At 46.8% G+C, this 17416-nt stretch overlaps 1 protein-coding gene across 7 annotated transcripts in view; it reads right to left on the bottom strand.

Moving 5' to 3' along the window:
• The window catches only part of LOC148507812 (mitochondrial ornithine transporter 1-like), a 119649-nt gene that overhangs the window by 4339 nt on the left and 97894 nt on the right, over positions 1 to 17416 (bottom strand). For all 7 annotated transcript variants that reach the window (XM_088445477.1, XM_088445475.1, XM_088445479.1 and 4 more), the window contains 4 exons: positions 3776 to 4034; positions 1624 to 1764; positions 1081 to 1247; positions 271 to 429 (listed from right to left, as the gene is read on the bottom strand). In XM_088445477.1, coding sequence (XP_088301603.1) covers positions 271 to 429; positions 1081 to 1247; positions 1624 to 1764; positions 3776 to 4034 — 726 coding nt within the window. The remainder of the gene's footprint in view (positions 1 to 270; positions 430 to 1080; positions 1248 to 1623; positions 1765 to 3775; positions 4035 to 17416) is intronic.

The following is a 17416-nucleotide window of genomic DNA, read 5'->3' as shown; positions in this document are numbered from 1 at the left end:
CCTTCTTCCATAGTCACACGCAGCACCCAGACCTCCTTCCATAGTCACACGCAGCACCCAGACCTTCCACAATCACACACAGCACCCAGAGCTTCTTCCATAGTCACACACTACACCCAGACCTTCCAGTCACACACTGCACCCAGCCAAACCTACTACAGTCACACGCAGCACCCAGACCTTCTTCCATGGTCACACACTGCACCCAGACCTTCCAGTCACACACTTCACCCAGCCAGACCATTTGCCCATATGCATGTGGATTCTGACCTTCTGTCCTCAGTATGTGCAACAGGGAGAGTAAGAAGCCCTCAGGGTGTGATGCTCCTGACAGAACCTGGATTCTTGACTTTACAGAGTCCACTGGATACACAGATAGCCAGAAACAGGCTCCGCCCACACCACCACTCACTGTGACCACCAATGCACCTGCAAAAGACCCAAAGCAAAGACAGATCACACTGGTCTAATGAACACAGGGCCTGATTCAGAGCCGGACGCAATTAGCGCTCGCTCGTCCAGAAAATAGGGGTGGCTATTCAAATGAACCATTCGCTCTTTGCAGTCTGTTCACGCCTCTAGGTCTGAACTAGCGAACAAAACTTGCGGTCGTTTTTTGGGAAACTACGCCCCCTGGCCGCTCGCATCCTACGTCATGTCCGCTATTTATTAGATTAATCGAGTACATCGGCCAGCGTATGAACTGCTCGCTATTCTTGTGGTTGGTTTTTCCTACCACAATCTTGCGAGCAGTTCTGTCTATAAAATAACCCAGTGACGTGCTCAATGACGCTGCTGTATTAATTATGCACACCCATAAAACACCCGTTTTGACCTTTAAGCACGTCTGCGTTCTGATCTCCACTCCCCGTTTTCAAGCACCTTCCCCTGTTACCACCCACATACGCCTCTTTCTGTCACTCAAATTATCAGGCATTCGCTATTTTGCGAGCACATGAATTTCGGCCGCACTGACTGGTTCGCGCATGCGTATAACGATCCGTACGCATGCGCAGTTAGGAAAACATCGATCGGAGCGAACGAATCAGGTCCATAGTCCACAGGTACCTTTATCCTCACCTGGTTGACGTGTGGAACTTTGATTAAGAATACTGCTGCTGAGCTCATAACCACCGAAAAAGAAGAAGTATCCTGGAATCTCCCTAAGCCACGTGCTGCTAAGGCCGCGGAACAGACCAAACACACCTTCCGATTTTAGGATATCGCAAACAATGGACCATGGCGTGCTAAGAGTTAGGAAGTAACATGAATAGTTATCAGTGACGCTCATTTTAGACTAAACAAAATACACTTAACAAAACACTTGGCCCTCACTGTCTTGCATGCTTTGAAATCATTCTAAATTCAGCAACAGTTACAAGGTGGTGGTGGTCAGCAGTTACACGGGTTGTGGTGGTCAGCAGCTACACTGGTGGTGGTGGTCAGCAGTTACACGGGTGGTGGTGGTCAGCAGTTACACGGGTGGTGGTGGTTGCGTGTTACCAGCTCAATACATCAATGCACCAAAACTATAATATTGCTGCTTCTCTGTGTACAAGATTTTCTGTAGCATTAAAACATTCTGCTTTTCCTTAATATTTGGACTCCATAATACATACTGACCTTTTAAGTGGTATGTCCTTGTGACCAGATATCCACATTTCATGCTGTGTCTGCATGCGACACTTTACCAGTTCAGTTGGACATAGGACTAAGGAAGAGAAGACGGAAGCCAAAGAACCTGCAGTGGCCTTGTGGTAATCCCTAGCGGAAAATACATATGAAGGGTGGACTGAGGTGGTATGATAGAGACAGGAAACCAGAAATAGACATGATAGAATTTACTAAATTTCAAACAAAAAGTCAAAGCTGCTCTCAATTCCACATTGCCTCGAGTGCAGGTACAAGACAAACCACCTCCACAAGTGCAGTAATTACACAAAATGTAGAAAACACAACACACATAAGTGAGTTGGCCTCCTGAATTCTGTAGAATCCATTTAATGAAATGTAAGTACATTACCTAAATGTTGATGTGATTAATAAAAATATCAGGTTATTAGGTTGTAAAAATATGAAACCTGTTGCCAGGACAAATTTAGTGAAATAATTTTGTTCTACAGAATTAATTGAGGTATCATTATTAAATATCTCTCTCCTATGAAAAGTAATATGTTTTTATTTTATTTATGTCAACAGTTTTTAGGGTGTTCTTGCCTAGGTCAAAGCACTTTACACTTTGTCTCCTGTTTGTCTAGAATGTCCCAGTTTTAAAAGTTGCAGGTAGTGCACACAGAATGCCTCCAGTCTTGTGACTGGACAGTCTATAAAGCAGTCATCAAATCTGGTGGCGGGCCAGTCTTTAAAGCAGGTCGTCAGGCTGGTGGCCATCTAGTCTATAAAGCAGGCCTCCAGTATGGTGGCTGTTTAGCCTATATTGCATGTCTCCAGTCTGGTGGGGGTAAGTCTATAAAGCTGGCCTGCAGTCTTGTAGCAGACCAGTCTATAAAGCAGGCATCCATTCTGGTAAAAAACCAGTCTATAAAGCAGGCCTTCATTCTGGTAGCAGACCAGTCTATAAAGCAGATCTCCAGTCCGGTAGCTGGCCAGTCTAGAAAGCAGATCTCCAGTCTGGTGACCAGTGTATAAAGCAGGTCTCCAATTTGGTGGATACTGAACATCAGATCTCCAACTTGCTGGCTAGTGGTCAGCAGACCTTCATTCTCATGTATAATCAACAGCAGACTCCAGTTTAGTGGCCAACATGTAGCAGACACCTGTCTGGTGGATAGTGTATAGGAGAACCGCTGCACCTCTTCCCCCATCTCTACACTATGTTCATGGGTAGGGGAAAGAGCTATCAGTAATAACCAGCAGACCTCTCTGACACACCCATTTATTAACAGTACCCTAAAGGAAACACTGTATAGAGTTAGGAACCTGTAACTCAAGCTGTTGTCAGTGGTATTCAGTAGTGGAACTAGCGGCTTGCACCGGGGACCTCTGTGGATGTAGGGGCCCATAGCCACCACTGCACCCGCTGCTAGTGTCCCCCGGGCCCCACAAGTGTAATGCAGACAGCAGTGAGAGCGGTCAGCACTACACAGTGACAAGCACACAGCCGTCAGTGGTGGCTGTGTGTTTGCTATAGCAGCCAATGAGAGTCAGACAGACTCTCATTGGCTGCTGCGTCCACGGAGGGAGCCGGCTGGAGCTCACTCATGAGCTCAGTCTTCCGGCTCGCCCCGCAGCGGGTGGTGGGAGAGACGTCTTGACGTCACTCCAATAGTGCAGAAGAGTGGGCCGGGAAAAGCGAACAGCGGTGGTCGCGGCAGGAGCGGGGATTCAGGTAAGTTGTGTTTTTTTTGTGTGTAAGGGGACACGGGAACTGGCACAGCATAGGGGGGCGCTACTGAGGGCACTGTATAGGCAGGACTACTACTGAGGGCAATGCATAGGGGGGACCACTTTTGGGGGCACTGTATAAGGGGCACTGCATAGGGAAAGCACTACTGGGGACACTGTATATGGAGCACTACTGGGGGCACTGCATAGGGGGGCCCAAAGCATATTCTTGCACTTGGGCCCACCACTCTCTAGTTCTGCCACTGGTGGTATTGGTAATAGTAACAATAGTTGTAGAGTCACAGGTGCCTAAATGTGAAACAGAAAGAGGACAAAAGCATAGACAGACGTCAACACACACAGTTATCAAAGCAAAAGCAAAAATAAGACATATGAAAAGAAGGCAATAAGGTAACACATCAGTACACACCTGAGTTGTGCTGGATCTTGCATCCCCAGGGTGTGAGACACAAGATTCTGACAAAACCCGTAACATGCAAATAACACAGCATTTTCTGCCACATTCGCTACCAAAGCAGGAATGGTGCCATGATAAAACCCACGGAATCCTTCTGTGTGGTATGTGCGGACTATGCAGTCCAGGAAGCCTCGATACATATATGGGAAAGTCTGCATCTTCACCTTGGCTGTATCAAAGGGCTGCCCACTGAGCACGCATGCCACACCACCTATAGGATACACAAGTACAGTTAGCAGAATGGTTTTCACTTCTGTGGTCACAGTTTGCAAGCAGTGGGAGACATGTTCTCAATGCATAAGCTGATTATTTGTGTGTGTGTCTGGAGCCCATTGTGAGGAGGAACATATTGATATGTAGCTTTGATTAATTATGCAAGTTGGCTATTTATTACATTATATTTAATATAAATACGCTACACCAATGAGTTTTCTTTTCCTGTGTGCACTTACTATAGAGATCACTTAACTCTTGATGATGGGGAAGGATGCCCCCTGTAGGAGCAGCTACTAGGAGGGAAGTACTGATGATGGGGAAGGATGCCCCCTGTAGGAGCAGCTACTAGGAGGGAAGTACTGATGATGGGGAAGGATGCCCCCCCGTAGGAGCAGCTACTAGGAGGGAAGTACTGATGATGGGGAAGGATGCCCCCCGTAGGAGCAGCTACTAGGAGGGAAGTACTGATGATGGGGAAGGATGCCCCCCGTAGGAGCAGCTACTAGGAGGGAAGTACTGATGATGGGGAAGGATGCCCCCTGTAGGAGCAGCTACTAGGAGGGAAGTACTGATGATGGGGAAGGATGCCCCCTGTAGGAGCAGCTACTAGGAGGGAAGTACTGATGATGGGGAAGGATGCCCCCCGTAGGAGCAGCTACTAGGAGGGAAGTACTGATGATGGGGAAGGATGCCCCCCGTAGGAGCAGCTACTAGGAGGGAAGTACTGATGATGGGGAAGGATGCCCCTCGTAGGAGCAGCTACTAGGAGGGAAGTACTGATGATGGGGAAGGATGCCCCCCGTAGGAGCAGCTACTAGGAGGGAAGTACTGATGATGGGGAAGGATGCCCCCCGTAGGAGCAGCTACTAGGAGGGAAGTACTGATGATGGGGAAGGATGCCCCCTGTAGGAGCAGCTACTAGGAGGGAAGTACTGATGATGGGGAAGGATGCCCCCCGTAGGAGCAGCTACTAGGAGGGAAGTACTGATGATGGGGAAGGATGCCCCCCATAGGAGCAGCTACTAGGAGGGAAGTACTGATGATGGGGAAGGATGTCCCCCTTAGGAGCAGCTACTAGGAGGGAAGTACTGATGATGGGGAAGGATGTCCCCCTTAGGAGCAGCTGCTAGGAGGGAAGTACTGATGATGGGGAAGGATGTCCCCCTTAGGAGCAGCTACTAGGAGGGAAGTACTAGTTCACGTACATATTTATGTGTTTGTCCCACTGACGCCAGTCCCGTCACCTGCCAAAACCATTGTACAGGCGCTGGGACCCGGCTGGCTCGGGACTGTTTTCTCCTCTCTGGACAGTGGCAGCCCCCCTTATTCAAGAGGGTAGGAGCGCTGCTGAGTGAACATAATCATTATAATTATATATGCACACACATAAAATCAATATGCATATAGATCTAAGGAAACCTGTCCTGGCAGCAATTTCTCATTAGCAACCACCCAATTAACAGACTCTCTCTTGAAAATGCACCATACATGATACAACTTCTCCGACTTCTTTATGGGAAACCATTCCTTAACCACACATAAAAATATGAAGGCAAAACTTAGGGACACAACCCATAGTGTCATACGTTATTAACACAAACCATCTCGCTTCACATGAACCATGTGCACTTCAAAATATAAAAATACATTCATTTGTGGGTTGCTTTAGCCATATGCTACACTTATTCTTAGCATGCAGAGAGAAGTCACTGTGCATTTCTGCACACATATAGGGCCAGGACAATCCAGGACACATATAGGGCCAGACAATCCGCTGTGCCCTCAGTGCACCTAGTGGGCTTATCATGGTGGTGCAAACGGAATATTTGTATACAATATTTTCTCTCTGGGGAGAGTGGGGCTGAGCTTCATGGTTTCAAGTAGCTGTGAGCAACATGTCATAAGATATTGGGCCTGATTCAGAGATGGAGGCAATAGTGATTATGTAGGCAGATGGAACAATTGTTGTCATCGCACATACGTGTATAAGCCGCACTGCACATGCATATAAGCCGCATTGCGATTATGGACACACAGAGGAATCCAACGCAAAGTGAGTGACAGGTTGTCAACGCTTGGAAGTGGCAACAGGGAGGTGGTCAGAAAAACGCAGGCATGTCTGACCGTTTAAACGCTGTTACATGGGTGCAGGGGTTAAAGTGGGCCGGAACGGGGTGGAACTGCGTTCCGTCACCTCTAATGGTAGGCGGAACTAGTTCCGCCTCCACCACATCCCTGCACAGAAGTTCCACAGCCATTGAGCCAATCTACTGGCAGCGGCCGCCTCCCTCTCCTCGCTTTGCGGCTCCATGTTCCTCCTCCGCCCGTGGCCCGCTCCTCCTCTCACTCACTTTGTGGTGCCGGGCTGCTTCCTGGCGGCTACTTTTGCGGCACGGCGTATGTGACAACATGCCGTCACTGCTGCTGCATAGTGCACGGAGGAGCCATGAAGAGGAGCAGGGGCCTGGGCAGGCAAGACGACGCAGGCACAAAGGTGAACTGCTGCTAGAGGGAATTGGGGAAGGATAAGCTACTGGCGGGAGAGGAGACACAGGGGCAGGGAGCTGCTGCTAGAGGGACCCTGGGGGGTATAAGCTGCTGGTGGGAGAGGAGACACAGGGGCAGGGAGCTGCTGGTAGGGGACACAGGGGCAGGGAGCTGATGGTGGGAGACACAGGGGCAAGGAGCTGATGGAAGGACACAAAGGGGTATGCTGGAGAGACAGGGGGATGGTGTTGGAGTGAAGACACAGGAATGGTGCTGGTGAGATGCAGGGGGGCTGATGCTTGTGAAACACAGGAAGATTGTGCTAAAGAGACGATAGGGGGATGGCATTGGGGAGAAGCAGGGGGGATTAAGCTGGTGAGATGCAGGGGGGGATGATGCTGGTTAGACGCAACGGGTGGCATTGTAGAGATGCAAGGAGGTGACGCTGGAGAGACGTAGGAGAATGTTTGATCAGAGAAGTTCGCATTTGCCCTACCTCAAAACATATATTACTATGCATTATCTGGTTGAACCTATTGTATGAAGATGAAATATTATTCCTACCTAAAACGGTGGCTACCATACCACGTGATCTCCTATGTGCATACTGAATACTGGCTCAAGACTGTCTGCCTAGGGAGGCTCAAATTAGGTAAGAAAAGACTCAAGTGAAGGCGATACATAGGTGTTGCAAAAAAACATTAGGCATCCAAGTGACATTGACTTGTTTGTTGGGACCCCATCAAAAAAACTCAGAAGCACAACAGATAAATAATTAAGAATTACACTGATGTTATAGAACATTTTCTTTTCTTTTTAAGTGACCTAACAATGTAGTCTTAGCTGATGGCAGGAGTGCTAAAAAAGCATCTAAAATGTATTTCACACTGTCATAGCCCCCAAAGCTTCTGGCGACCACCCGGCCCCCAGTCAATCAATTTAAAGTTTCCTATACACAACAGTGTGTGTGTAAAGAACAGTTTTCACAGTGGTTCTGGCCTCTCAGAGTGGCTCCGCCATGCATGGGAGAGGGGTGGGAGGATAGTAGGTGGTAGGGGTGATGAGTACCACCTCCTTTCCAGGACCACTTTAAGCCCTTCCTGGGTATGTATATATTAGCCCTTGCCATCTCCTAGGCAGCATGAGAGACCTCTGCGTGTCAGGAGAGCTGCCGATTCTGCGGCAGGTGAGACATGCCACAAGGGCAGGATAGCCACCCGATGTTACCGATATTTACGCAGGTAAGTTACATCGTACGCATATGAGACGGCAGCAGTGGGCGTCCTTATGCTCGGGTTAGGCTTTGGAACTGTTTGCATATTTTCGCAGCTGCATTCTGTGCAAAATCGCAGCTGTGATCGCATTAGCGTCCATCTCTGAATGAGGCTCATTATCATAAGCTTCTTACTGGCTGCTGGCAGTAACTAAATAGAAGCAGGAGAGCACTCCTCGGTGTTGTGTCTTGGAACCGGGCTAGTATTATACAGTTATTAAATAATAGGGCTAATATTATACAGTTATTAAATAATAGGGCTAGTATTTTATAGTTATTAAATAACAGGGCAGGTATTGTACAGTTATTAAATAGCAGGGCTAGTATTATACAGGTATTAAATAATAGGACTAGTATTATACAGTTATTAAATAACAGGGCTAGTATTATACAGTTATTAAATAATAGGGCTAGTATTATACAGTTATTAAATAATAGGGCTAGTATTGTACAGTTATTAAATAACAGGGCTAGTATTATACAGGTATTAAATAATGGGCTAGTATTATACAGTTATTAATAGGGGTGAGCGGGTTCGGATCTCTGAAATCCGAACCCCCCCCGAGCCCCCCCCGATTTTTTTGTTTGTGAATTGTGTGCGCAGTAGCCGCACGTGCATCAACAAAGTAGCGCCAAGCGTGTGTTTGTGAATTGTCTGCACTGTACGTGCATCCTCAAAGCAGCAGCGCCAAGCGTGCGTCTGTCTGTTAAAGGGTGGTGTAACCCCCAAAGTGCACTCCAACAAAAAGAAAACATTTTCGTCTGTGTTTGTGAATTGTGTGCACTGTACATGCATCCTCAAAGCAGCAGCGCCAAGCGTGCGTCTGTCTGTTAAAGGGTGGTGTAACCCTCAAAGTGCGCTCCACAAAGAATACATTTTTTTTCTTTTTTCTGTCTTGTGAATTGTGTGCACTGTAGCTGCACGTGCATCCTCAAAGCAGCAGCGACAAGCGTGCGTCTGTCTGTTAAAGGGTGGTGTAAACCTCAAAGTGCGCTCCACAAAGAATAAAAAATTCTTTTTTTTTTTCTGTCTTTGTGAATTGTGTGCACTGTAGCTGCACGTGCATCAACAAAGGAGCAGCGCCAAGTGTACGCCTGTGTCCCATAAGTAAAGAGCCGGCTGGCTCATTTCTTAAAGGGTGGTGTAACCCACAAAGTGCACTAGTCTCCAACAAAAATAAAAAATTATTTTCTGTGTTTGTGTGCGCCTTAGCCGCACGTATATAATAATATAACATAAATGGAGGACCAAACTTTCTCCGATAAAAATAAAATAGGGAAAGATCAAGAACCACTTCCTCCTAGTGCTGAAGCTGCTGCCACTAGTCATGACATAGACGATAACATGCCATCAACATCTGCCAAGGCCTATACCCAATGTCATAGTAGAGGGCACATACAATCCCAAATGACAAAGTTCAGGAAAATGACCTTAAAAAAAACATTTAAATCATCTGAGGAGAAACGTAAACTTGCCAATATGCCATTTACGACACGGAGTGGCAAGGAACGGCTATGGTCTTTCCCTATGTTCATGACTAGTGGTTCAGCTTCACATGACGATGGAAGCCCTCCTCCCGCTAAAAAAATCAAACGAGTTAAGCTGGCAAAAGCACAGTTAAGAACTGTGCGTTCTAAGAAGATATCACAAATCCCCAAGGAGAGTCCAAGTGTGGTGGCGGTTACGATGCCTGACCTTCCCAGCACTGGACGGGAAGAGGTGGCTTTTTCCACCATTTGCACGCCCCCTGCAAGTGCTGAAAGGAGCACCCACAATCCACTTGCTGATATGCAAATTGAAGATGTCACTGTTGAAGTACAACAGGATGAGGATACTGGTGTAGCTGGCGCTGAGGAGGAAGTTGGCGAGGAGGATTCTGATGGTGATGTGGTTTGTTTAAATCAGGCTTCGGGGGAGACAGTTGTTGTCCGTGGGATGAAAAAGCCCATCACGGTCATGCCTGGGCAGAAGACCAAACATTCCACCTCTTTGGTCTGGCAATATTTCTATCCAAATCCGGACAACAATTGTCTTGCCATATGTACCATATGTAAAGGTGAAATAAGTAGGGGTAGGGACGATAACCACCTAGGAACATCCTCCCTTATACGGCACCTGCAGCGCGTTCATAAAAAGTTACTGTCAAGTTCAGAAACTTTGACTAAGACCGTAAGCAGTCCAGGGACACCTAAATCCCATTGTCCTGTTGTATCCAAGCACCTGCAAACCACACCGTCAACTCCCTCCTCGTCAATTTCCTCCTTAGTCAGGATCGGAAGTAGTCCTGCAGGCCATGTCACTGGCATGACTGACTCTCCTATCCAGGATTCCTCCGGAGGATCCTGCATTGCTACGCCTACTGCTGCCGCTGCTGCTGTTGCTGCTGGGAGTCGTTCATCATCCCAGAGAGGAAGTAGGAACACCACTACTTTTTTTTTTTTTTTAAATCATGTACATTTTTATTAGAAAATTTTCTACATATTATAAACAAAACAAAAAACAGATAAACAAGTAAATAAGTGTTGCCAATAAAAAAGTAAAGTACAGTGGGTCAATTAAATACCAAAATATACAATCAAAGAAGAATCAGCAGTAAACCAAACCTGAGATCACAAATATGACATATAAACAGCTCGCGCGTAGAAGTAAAATAAAATAATAGAACAATAAGGAAGCAAACAAAACAAAGAACGGGGCAAAAACAAAAAAGGGAAAGAAAAAGGAGAATAGAAGAGGCTAGATTACACGGAAGGATCCCCAATTGGTCTACGAAGGCCTAAAAAAGAAAGAGCCCATCTATCCCATAATTTGTGAAATTTAGAAAGGGCTTTACGACTAGTATAGACATACCTTTCATGATCAATGGTATCATTAACAAGTGCCCTCCATTTGTGTATATCAGGAGGATCTGGAGCACACCAAGAACGGGCAATAATTACTTTTGCTAAAGTGGATAAGCCTAAAACATAACGATAAATATTTGAATTAAACAATTCCTCAATATCCAATGCGAATAAACAAAGTTTTGCCTCTAAGGGAGGTAATGAGGGGAAAGTAAACTGTATATCAGACAATACCAAGGTCCAAAAATCATTAACTCTAGGGCAATCCCATAACAAATGCCAAAAATCGCAACCAAGAGCATGACATTTGGGGCAATTAGTTGGAGCATTAATATCAATACGTGCAATAGAAACAGGGGACGGGTAAGACCTGTGCAAAATAAAATAATGGATTTGTTGGAAACGAACACAAGGGGAAGTGTATCTTATAGAGCCCAACAACTGAGACCATTGTTCATCCTGAAGAGAACCCAAATCTAGCTCCCATTTATTCCTAAGGGGGAGAAGGGCATCTGGCAAATTATGAGAGGTAAGATCACTATAAAGACAGCCAGGAGACTGTCTTATGAACAGGTAATTTGATAAGTGCAAGTTTAAGAAGAGAAGGTGATAATAAAACAGGGTCAGATCCAAACTGGGAGTGCAGGGCATGACGAAGTTGAAGGTATCTATAAAATGCCGTATGGGGAAGGCCAAACTCCATGCACAAATAATCAAAGGAGTGAAGCACCCCATTATGAAACAAATGGCCAAGGGATTTGATACCATATGAAATCCAGAAGGACTCCGATCCCAGCACTCCTAGCTCAGAAAAACCACCATTATACCACAGGGGGATCTCCGGATCCACACCCTCATTCCCAAATAATCCCCGAGCAAAATGCCAAACCAGTCGAGCCTGTCGAAGTAAGCGGGGAGATCTACCCGGCAATTTTACAGATAACAAAATTTGTAGAGGAGCTAAAGGGAAGCCTGTTTGCACACTGAAATCCCGCCAAAGTGGTATCAGTACCAGCAGATAACCAGGGCACCAATTGTGACAGCTGTGAAGCCATATAATAAATACATAAATTAGAAAGGGCCAGTCCACCTGAAGATTTAGATCTACAAAGTGTACGGAGAGCAATCGGTGGTCTCTTATCCCCCCACACAAAAGAAGATAAAATAGAATCAATATGAGAAAAAACTTTTTTGGGAATATATACAGGGGAATGCTGTAAAACATACAAGTATTTAGGTTGAATGGACATCTTAAATAAGTTAATACGACCTGTCACTGTAAGCGGAAATCTTTTGTTTAAAAGCTGAGGTAATGGGCATCACATTTAATTCTACAAAGTCAGCAGGGATAGGTGAAATGGAGCCACCCAATTACCGAAAGGAGAGAGTCCATTGTAAAGGGCAGGAGAGAGAGGGGGATAGAGGCAGGGAGCCATTTAAAGGAAAAATATTAGATTTGGACCAATTAATCAGCAACCCTGAAAAAAACCCCAAATCCTTAATAACGTCCATCAAACGATCCAAAGCTGGGCCCGCGTCTGCCAGAAACAGGAGCATATCGTCCGCATAAAGAGCTATTTTGTCAATTACATGGCCCACTCACACACCCGGAATATCGGAATCTGAGCGAATGAGACACGCCAGGGGCTCGATAGCCAGTGCAAACAATGCAGGGGATAAAGGGCACCCCTGGCGCATGCCACGCCCAAGTTGAAAAGAAGTTGAGACACAACCTTTCACAGACACTCTGGCTGCCGGGGAAGAGTACAAAAGACAGACCCAGCCAATAAAACGAGGACCAAAACCAAATTTAGACAAGACCTCCCATAAATACTCCCATTCCACAGAATCGAAGGCCTTGGCTGCATCTAAGGAGATCACCACCGCGTCAGAGGTATCCCCATGGGACATTTGCATATGGTAAAATAATCGCCAAATATTTTGAGTAGTAGATTTACCAGGCATGAAGCCGGTCTGGTCAGGATGTATAATAGAAGTAATAACAGAATTAAGACGAATAGCCAGCAGTTTAGCCAATATTTTAATGTCAGTGGTAAGAAGGGAAATAGGTCTATAAGTCTGGATAGAGAGGGTCCTTCCCAGGTTTTGGGAGCACTACAACCAAGGCCTCCGACATGGATGGCGGGAGACAACCAGCATTCAAAAAAGCATCAAAAGTCTCAATGAGACGCGGAATAAAGAAGTTTTTAAATTTCTGATACACCTCTATCGGGACACCATCAACTTCGGGAGCTGTACAGTGTGGAAAGGAGGAGATAGCAACCTCCAATTCCTCCTCTGTAAAACGAGCATCTAATAAATTCACTACCTCAATCTCAAGAAGGGGCAGACGGACTGCCTCTAAATAAGCACAAAGCTGGGAGGGAGAATATGATACCCTAGTAGCATAAAGAGAGGAGTAATATTGCAAAAATACATCTGTTATAGAAGGAGCAGAGGAATGCAACGTTCCAGAAGAATCAAGGATACCAGAGACCGTTCTGGAAGCACCATCCTCTTTTGCCAAAAAGGCAAACTAACTCCCCCCAACATCCGCCTGTGAATATTGCTTATGACGCGAAAACAACAGTTTACACTTGGATTTATCAAACAGGTGATCCGACCACTCCCACTGGGCACGAAGCATAGTCTCCCTATCTGAGATCACTCTGGACAAGAGGTACCGAGCCTCAGCATCCCTATAAGCAGTTTCCAGAATAGATTCCCGCTGCCTATGATATAGTTTAATGTTAGCAATACGCTTAATAAAGGTGCCCCTTAAAAAAGCCTTAAAGGAATCCCAAAGGAGAGAAACCACAGTACCTGCATTATCTTCAAAATAGGACACCCAAGCAGCCTCCAACTCAGAGCCAGCACCCATTAGGTCCAGCCAGAATGGGTTAAGCTTCCAAAAATGGGCACCGTCCGAAAGGGAGGAACCAACAGTAATACACAACGGAGAGTGGTCGGAGACACTCCTCGACAAATAATCAACTGCAGAAACTCTGGGAGCCAAAATAGGTGAGAGAAAAACCATATCAATACGGGAAAAAGTACGATAAGTAGAGGACCGACAGGAGAAAGCAGAGACAGCAGGATAACAGACACACCAGACATCCAACCAGCCCAATTCAGCAATCAATTTAGAAAAGGGAGACGGGGAAGGAGGTAGCGAAGAAATGGACTCTCTCCAACGGTCCAGGGATGGAGACATTACGTTGTTAAAATCACCCAAGCAAATAACAGGGGTAGAGGGAGAAAGTGCAATAAAGGCAGCAGCCTTACCCAAAACATCATTAGAATATGGTGGGGGGATATAGACCGCATATGCACAGAGAATTAACAGATGCTCTCAGGAAAACATATCTACCCATGGGATCAATTTGGACTGTATCAAGACTAAAATGAAGACGCTTGTGAATCAAAACAGAAACGCCTCTAGAATTATGAGAGAAAGTGGAATGGTACATCCATCCCACCCAGGGCTTTTTCAAAGCCATTATACGGCTACCAAAGAGATGAGTCTCCTGAAGACAAACAATATCCACATTTAATTTTTTAACCTGTGACAGAACTAGGGCTCTTTTAACCTTATCACTAAGGCCCCGAACATTCCAGGTGAGCAAACGAATGCCCCCAGAATTATCCCCAGCAGCCATAATAATAATAAATCACATAAGAGAGCAAAAAGGATATATAAAAAAAAAAAAAACAGACAGAAAGACAATAAAGACATCCCCATGCGCAAGCAATATAGAGGTCGGCTCATATACCATCATATCAGAATAGCAAAAAAAACTGCAACACATATAAAAATAATTCAAATAAAAATAACATAAGAAAAATAACAAACTAACCCACATCCAAAACCAACCCTGCATACCCTGCCAAACTTAAGGTATACTTAATCCCGAAAAAAAAAAAAAAAGAGAAAAATTCCCTAGACTAAATTAACAAACAGACTAAATAAGCTAGCAAGACCCTCCAAATAGTTATAGAGGAGCGGTAGCCCCTCAGAACAAACTAGAGTCCACTAAACTGTCCCAACTTCCCCCGTTACCACAGAATAAATGAAAAAATCACGACAAAACAGCAGATGAACCACAATATACAATAAAATACATTAAATGATCAAACAAAATAGGGGAAGCACTTAAAACAGGGGAAACCAGTAACAGACTCACGAACCCCCAGATCGGCATCAGGAAACAGCAAGGAGTCCAAGGCAAAAAAGTCAACGTGGAGGCCGCGGACGTCCAGCCAGCCAGGCCTCAGCATCTGCAGGTGTATTGAAAAAATGAGTGATTCCATCAGCCACCACACGCAGATGAGAAGGAAAAAGCATGGAATATTGGAGTTGGAGCTCCCGTAGCTTGCGTTTAACAGGCATAAACGGCTTTTTTGTACTTCAACAGCAAAATCAGGAAACACTGAAATAGAGTGATTATCCAACTTGAGAGGACCATGGAGACGGACCAGCTGCAAGACTGCGTCACGGTCTTTGTAATGAAGCATGCGGGCAATAAATGTCCTCGGCGGGGCTCCCGGAGGCGGCGGCCTAGCAGGCACGCGATGGACCCGTTCAACGGAAAGCTGCGAAGAGAAGGCATCTTTACCAAAGAGTTTCACCAACCACTCCTCCAGGAACTTCTCAGAAGCAGAATCTTCAGCCCGCTCCGGCAGGCCAACAAAGCGCAGGTTGTTTCTTCGGAGGCATCCCTCCAAATCGGATAGCTTGGAACGACAGGCAGCCACTTCAGTGGAGAGGGCCGCAATCTGCCCAGGTATTGGCGCCTCCCCAACTCATTCCCTTATTTTCTGAAGATCATGACGGATCAGGGAGATATCAATCTGTACTTCGCCTATCTTGTCAGTGACCCTCTTTTCTGACTCCGCAATAGTGTGTAAGATATGTGAAAGATGAGAGTCACTTGCAGAATCAGACGAAGTAGTAGGTGGAGGAGGTGGCGGAATGAAAGGAGGAGGTTCAACCTGTGGCGTAGGGGTACGGGCAAAGCGCTCCAATTTAGCGGCAGCCCCAGAGGAATGGCCAGTTTTCCCCATTATATAGCAAAGGGATCACCAGAGGATACTTGAAAGTAGAATTTTAATGCAGACAGAAACTCCAGGAATTGTAGAATAATCAGACTGCAGCCCAGCAATAAATCAGGAGATACAGACCACACAACAGGAATCCAAAAGGGTGAACTACAGGTCCCAGCCAGTCACCCACATAAATTAATTAAGATCCAGCAAGTCTACACCACTAGAAAGTAGACACCTCTGCAGGTAGATCAGGCAGCAAGAGAGAATAAAAGGCACAGGTTGTTCAGGAAGTCACTGACCCTTAAACTGGCAGCAGCACTGCTGTGTGCCCAAATCCAAAATGGCCGCCGTCAACAGGAGACACCAGGAGCCAGCACCACAGCCTGCAGAAGGGAGAAGCAATTCGGTCACCAGTCCACCCAGCAGGAGAGGAGAACCGTATCCCCAGAGGATCAGAGAGCCAGGAGGAGATACTGCACTTAGCAGCCGCCGGGGAGAGACAGCGGGAGCCGCGACCGCTCACGTGACCAGCCGAGGAGGAACACACTGCCAGTCAGCAACACCAGCGTGCATCCACAAGCCAGTGCCTGGGAGAAGAGGAGAAACGCTTCAGCACCGATCCAGGGGCAGCAGCAGACACTCACCCACAAGGCAGGTAAGTGCAGGCCCGCTGAGAGCTGCGGCGGGCCTGGGTAATAGGGGGCGTGGCCTAATCATGGGAGGCGTGGCCATTCCCCCTTCCCGGAAAAAAAAAAAAGATATGCAGCGCCGCGAGGCGCCGCTGTGCGCTGGGGAGAGGGGGCGCTCTGAGCCCCCTCAGTCCGGCGCAAAGCCAGGGGGGGTGCAATCAGTGTGATCGCTCCCCCCACAGGCTTAGGAGACTGCTGTGGCTGCTGCTCAGTGGAGCAGTCTCCACTGTGTGCTGGGCTACTGTGAGGGAGGGGGAGCGGAACCGGGCCCCCGCCGGGCCCCTCAGGCAGCCCGGGCCCGGGTAATCTGTACCCGCTCCCCACCCCTCTCGGCGCCCCTGGGTAAGTGAAAAGCCCGGGGAACCGCTCCTGCAGGATTATTGAAGGATAGATAGTAGGAGAGCACGCAGGTATGCTCCTACTACATGCCGCTCCAAGCCACCGTAGGAACACCACTACTTTTACTAAACAATTGACCCTCCAACAGTCCTTAGCGAGGAGGATGAAGTACGACAGCAGTCATCCTGAAGCAAAACGTATAACTGAGGCCTTGACTGCAATGTTGGTGTTAGATATGCGTCCGGCATCCGCCATTAGCGCAGTGGGATTTAGACAATTGATGGAGGTAGTGTGTCCCCGGTTCCAAATCCCGTCTAGATTCCACTTCACTAGGCAGGCGATACCGAGACTGTACAGAAACGTCAGAAAAAGTGTCCTCAGTGTCCTGAAAAATGCCGTTGTACCCAATGTCCACTTAACCATGGACATGTGGACAAGTGGAACAGGGCAGACTAAGGACTATATGACTGTGACAGCCCACTGGGTAGATGTATCACCTTACGCAGCAACAGCAGCAGTGTCACCAGTAGCAGCATCTCAGAAACGCCAGCTCGTTCCAAGGCAGGCTACGCTGTGTATCACCGGTTTCAGTAAGAGGCACACCGCCGACAACCTCTTAGAGAAACTGAGGGAAATCATCGCCCAGTGGCTACCCCACTTAGACTCTCCTGGGGATTTGTGATATCTGACAACGCCACC

The sequence above is a fragment of the Taudactylus pleione genome, unplaced genomic scaffold, assembly GCF_031769625.1.
Source record: "Taudactylus pleione unplaced genomic scaffold, aTauple2 ptg000381l, whole genome shotgun sequence".
NCBI lineage: Eukaryota > Metazoa > Chordata > Amphibia > Anura > Myobatrachidae > Taudactylus > Taudactylus pleione.
The sequence above is the reverse complement of the archived record's forward strand: the minus strand, read 5'-3'. Positions and strand labels throughout refer to the sequence as shown.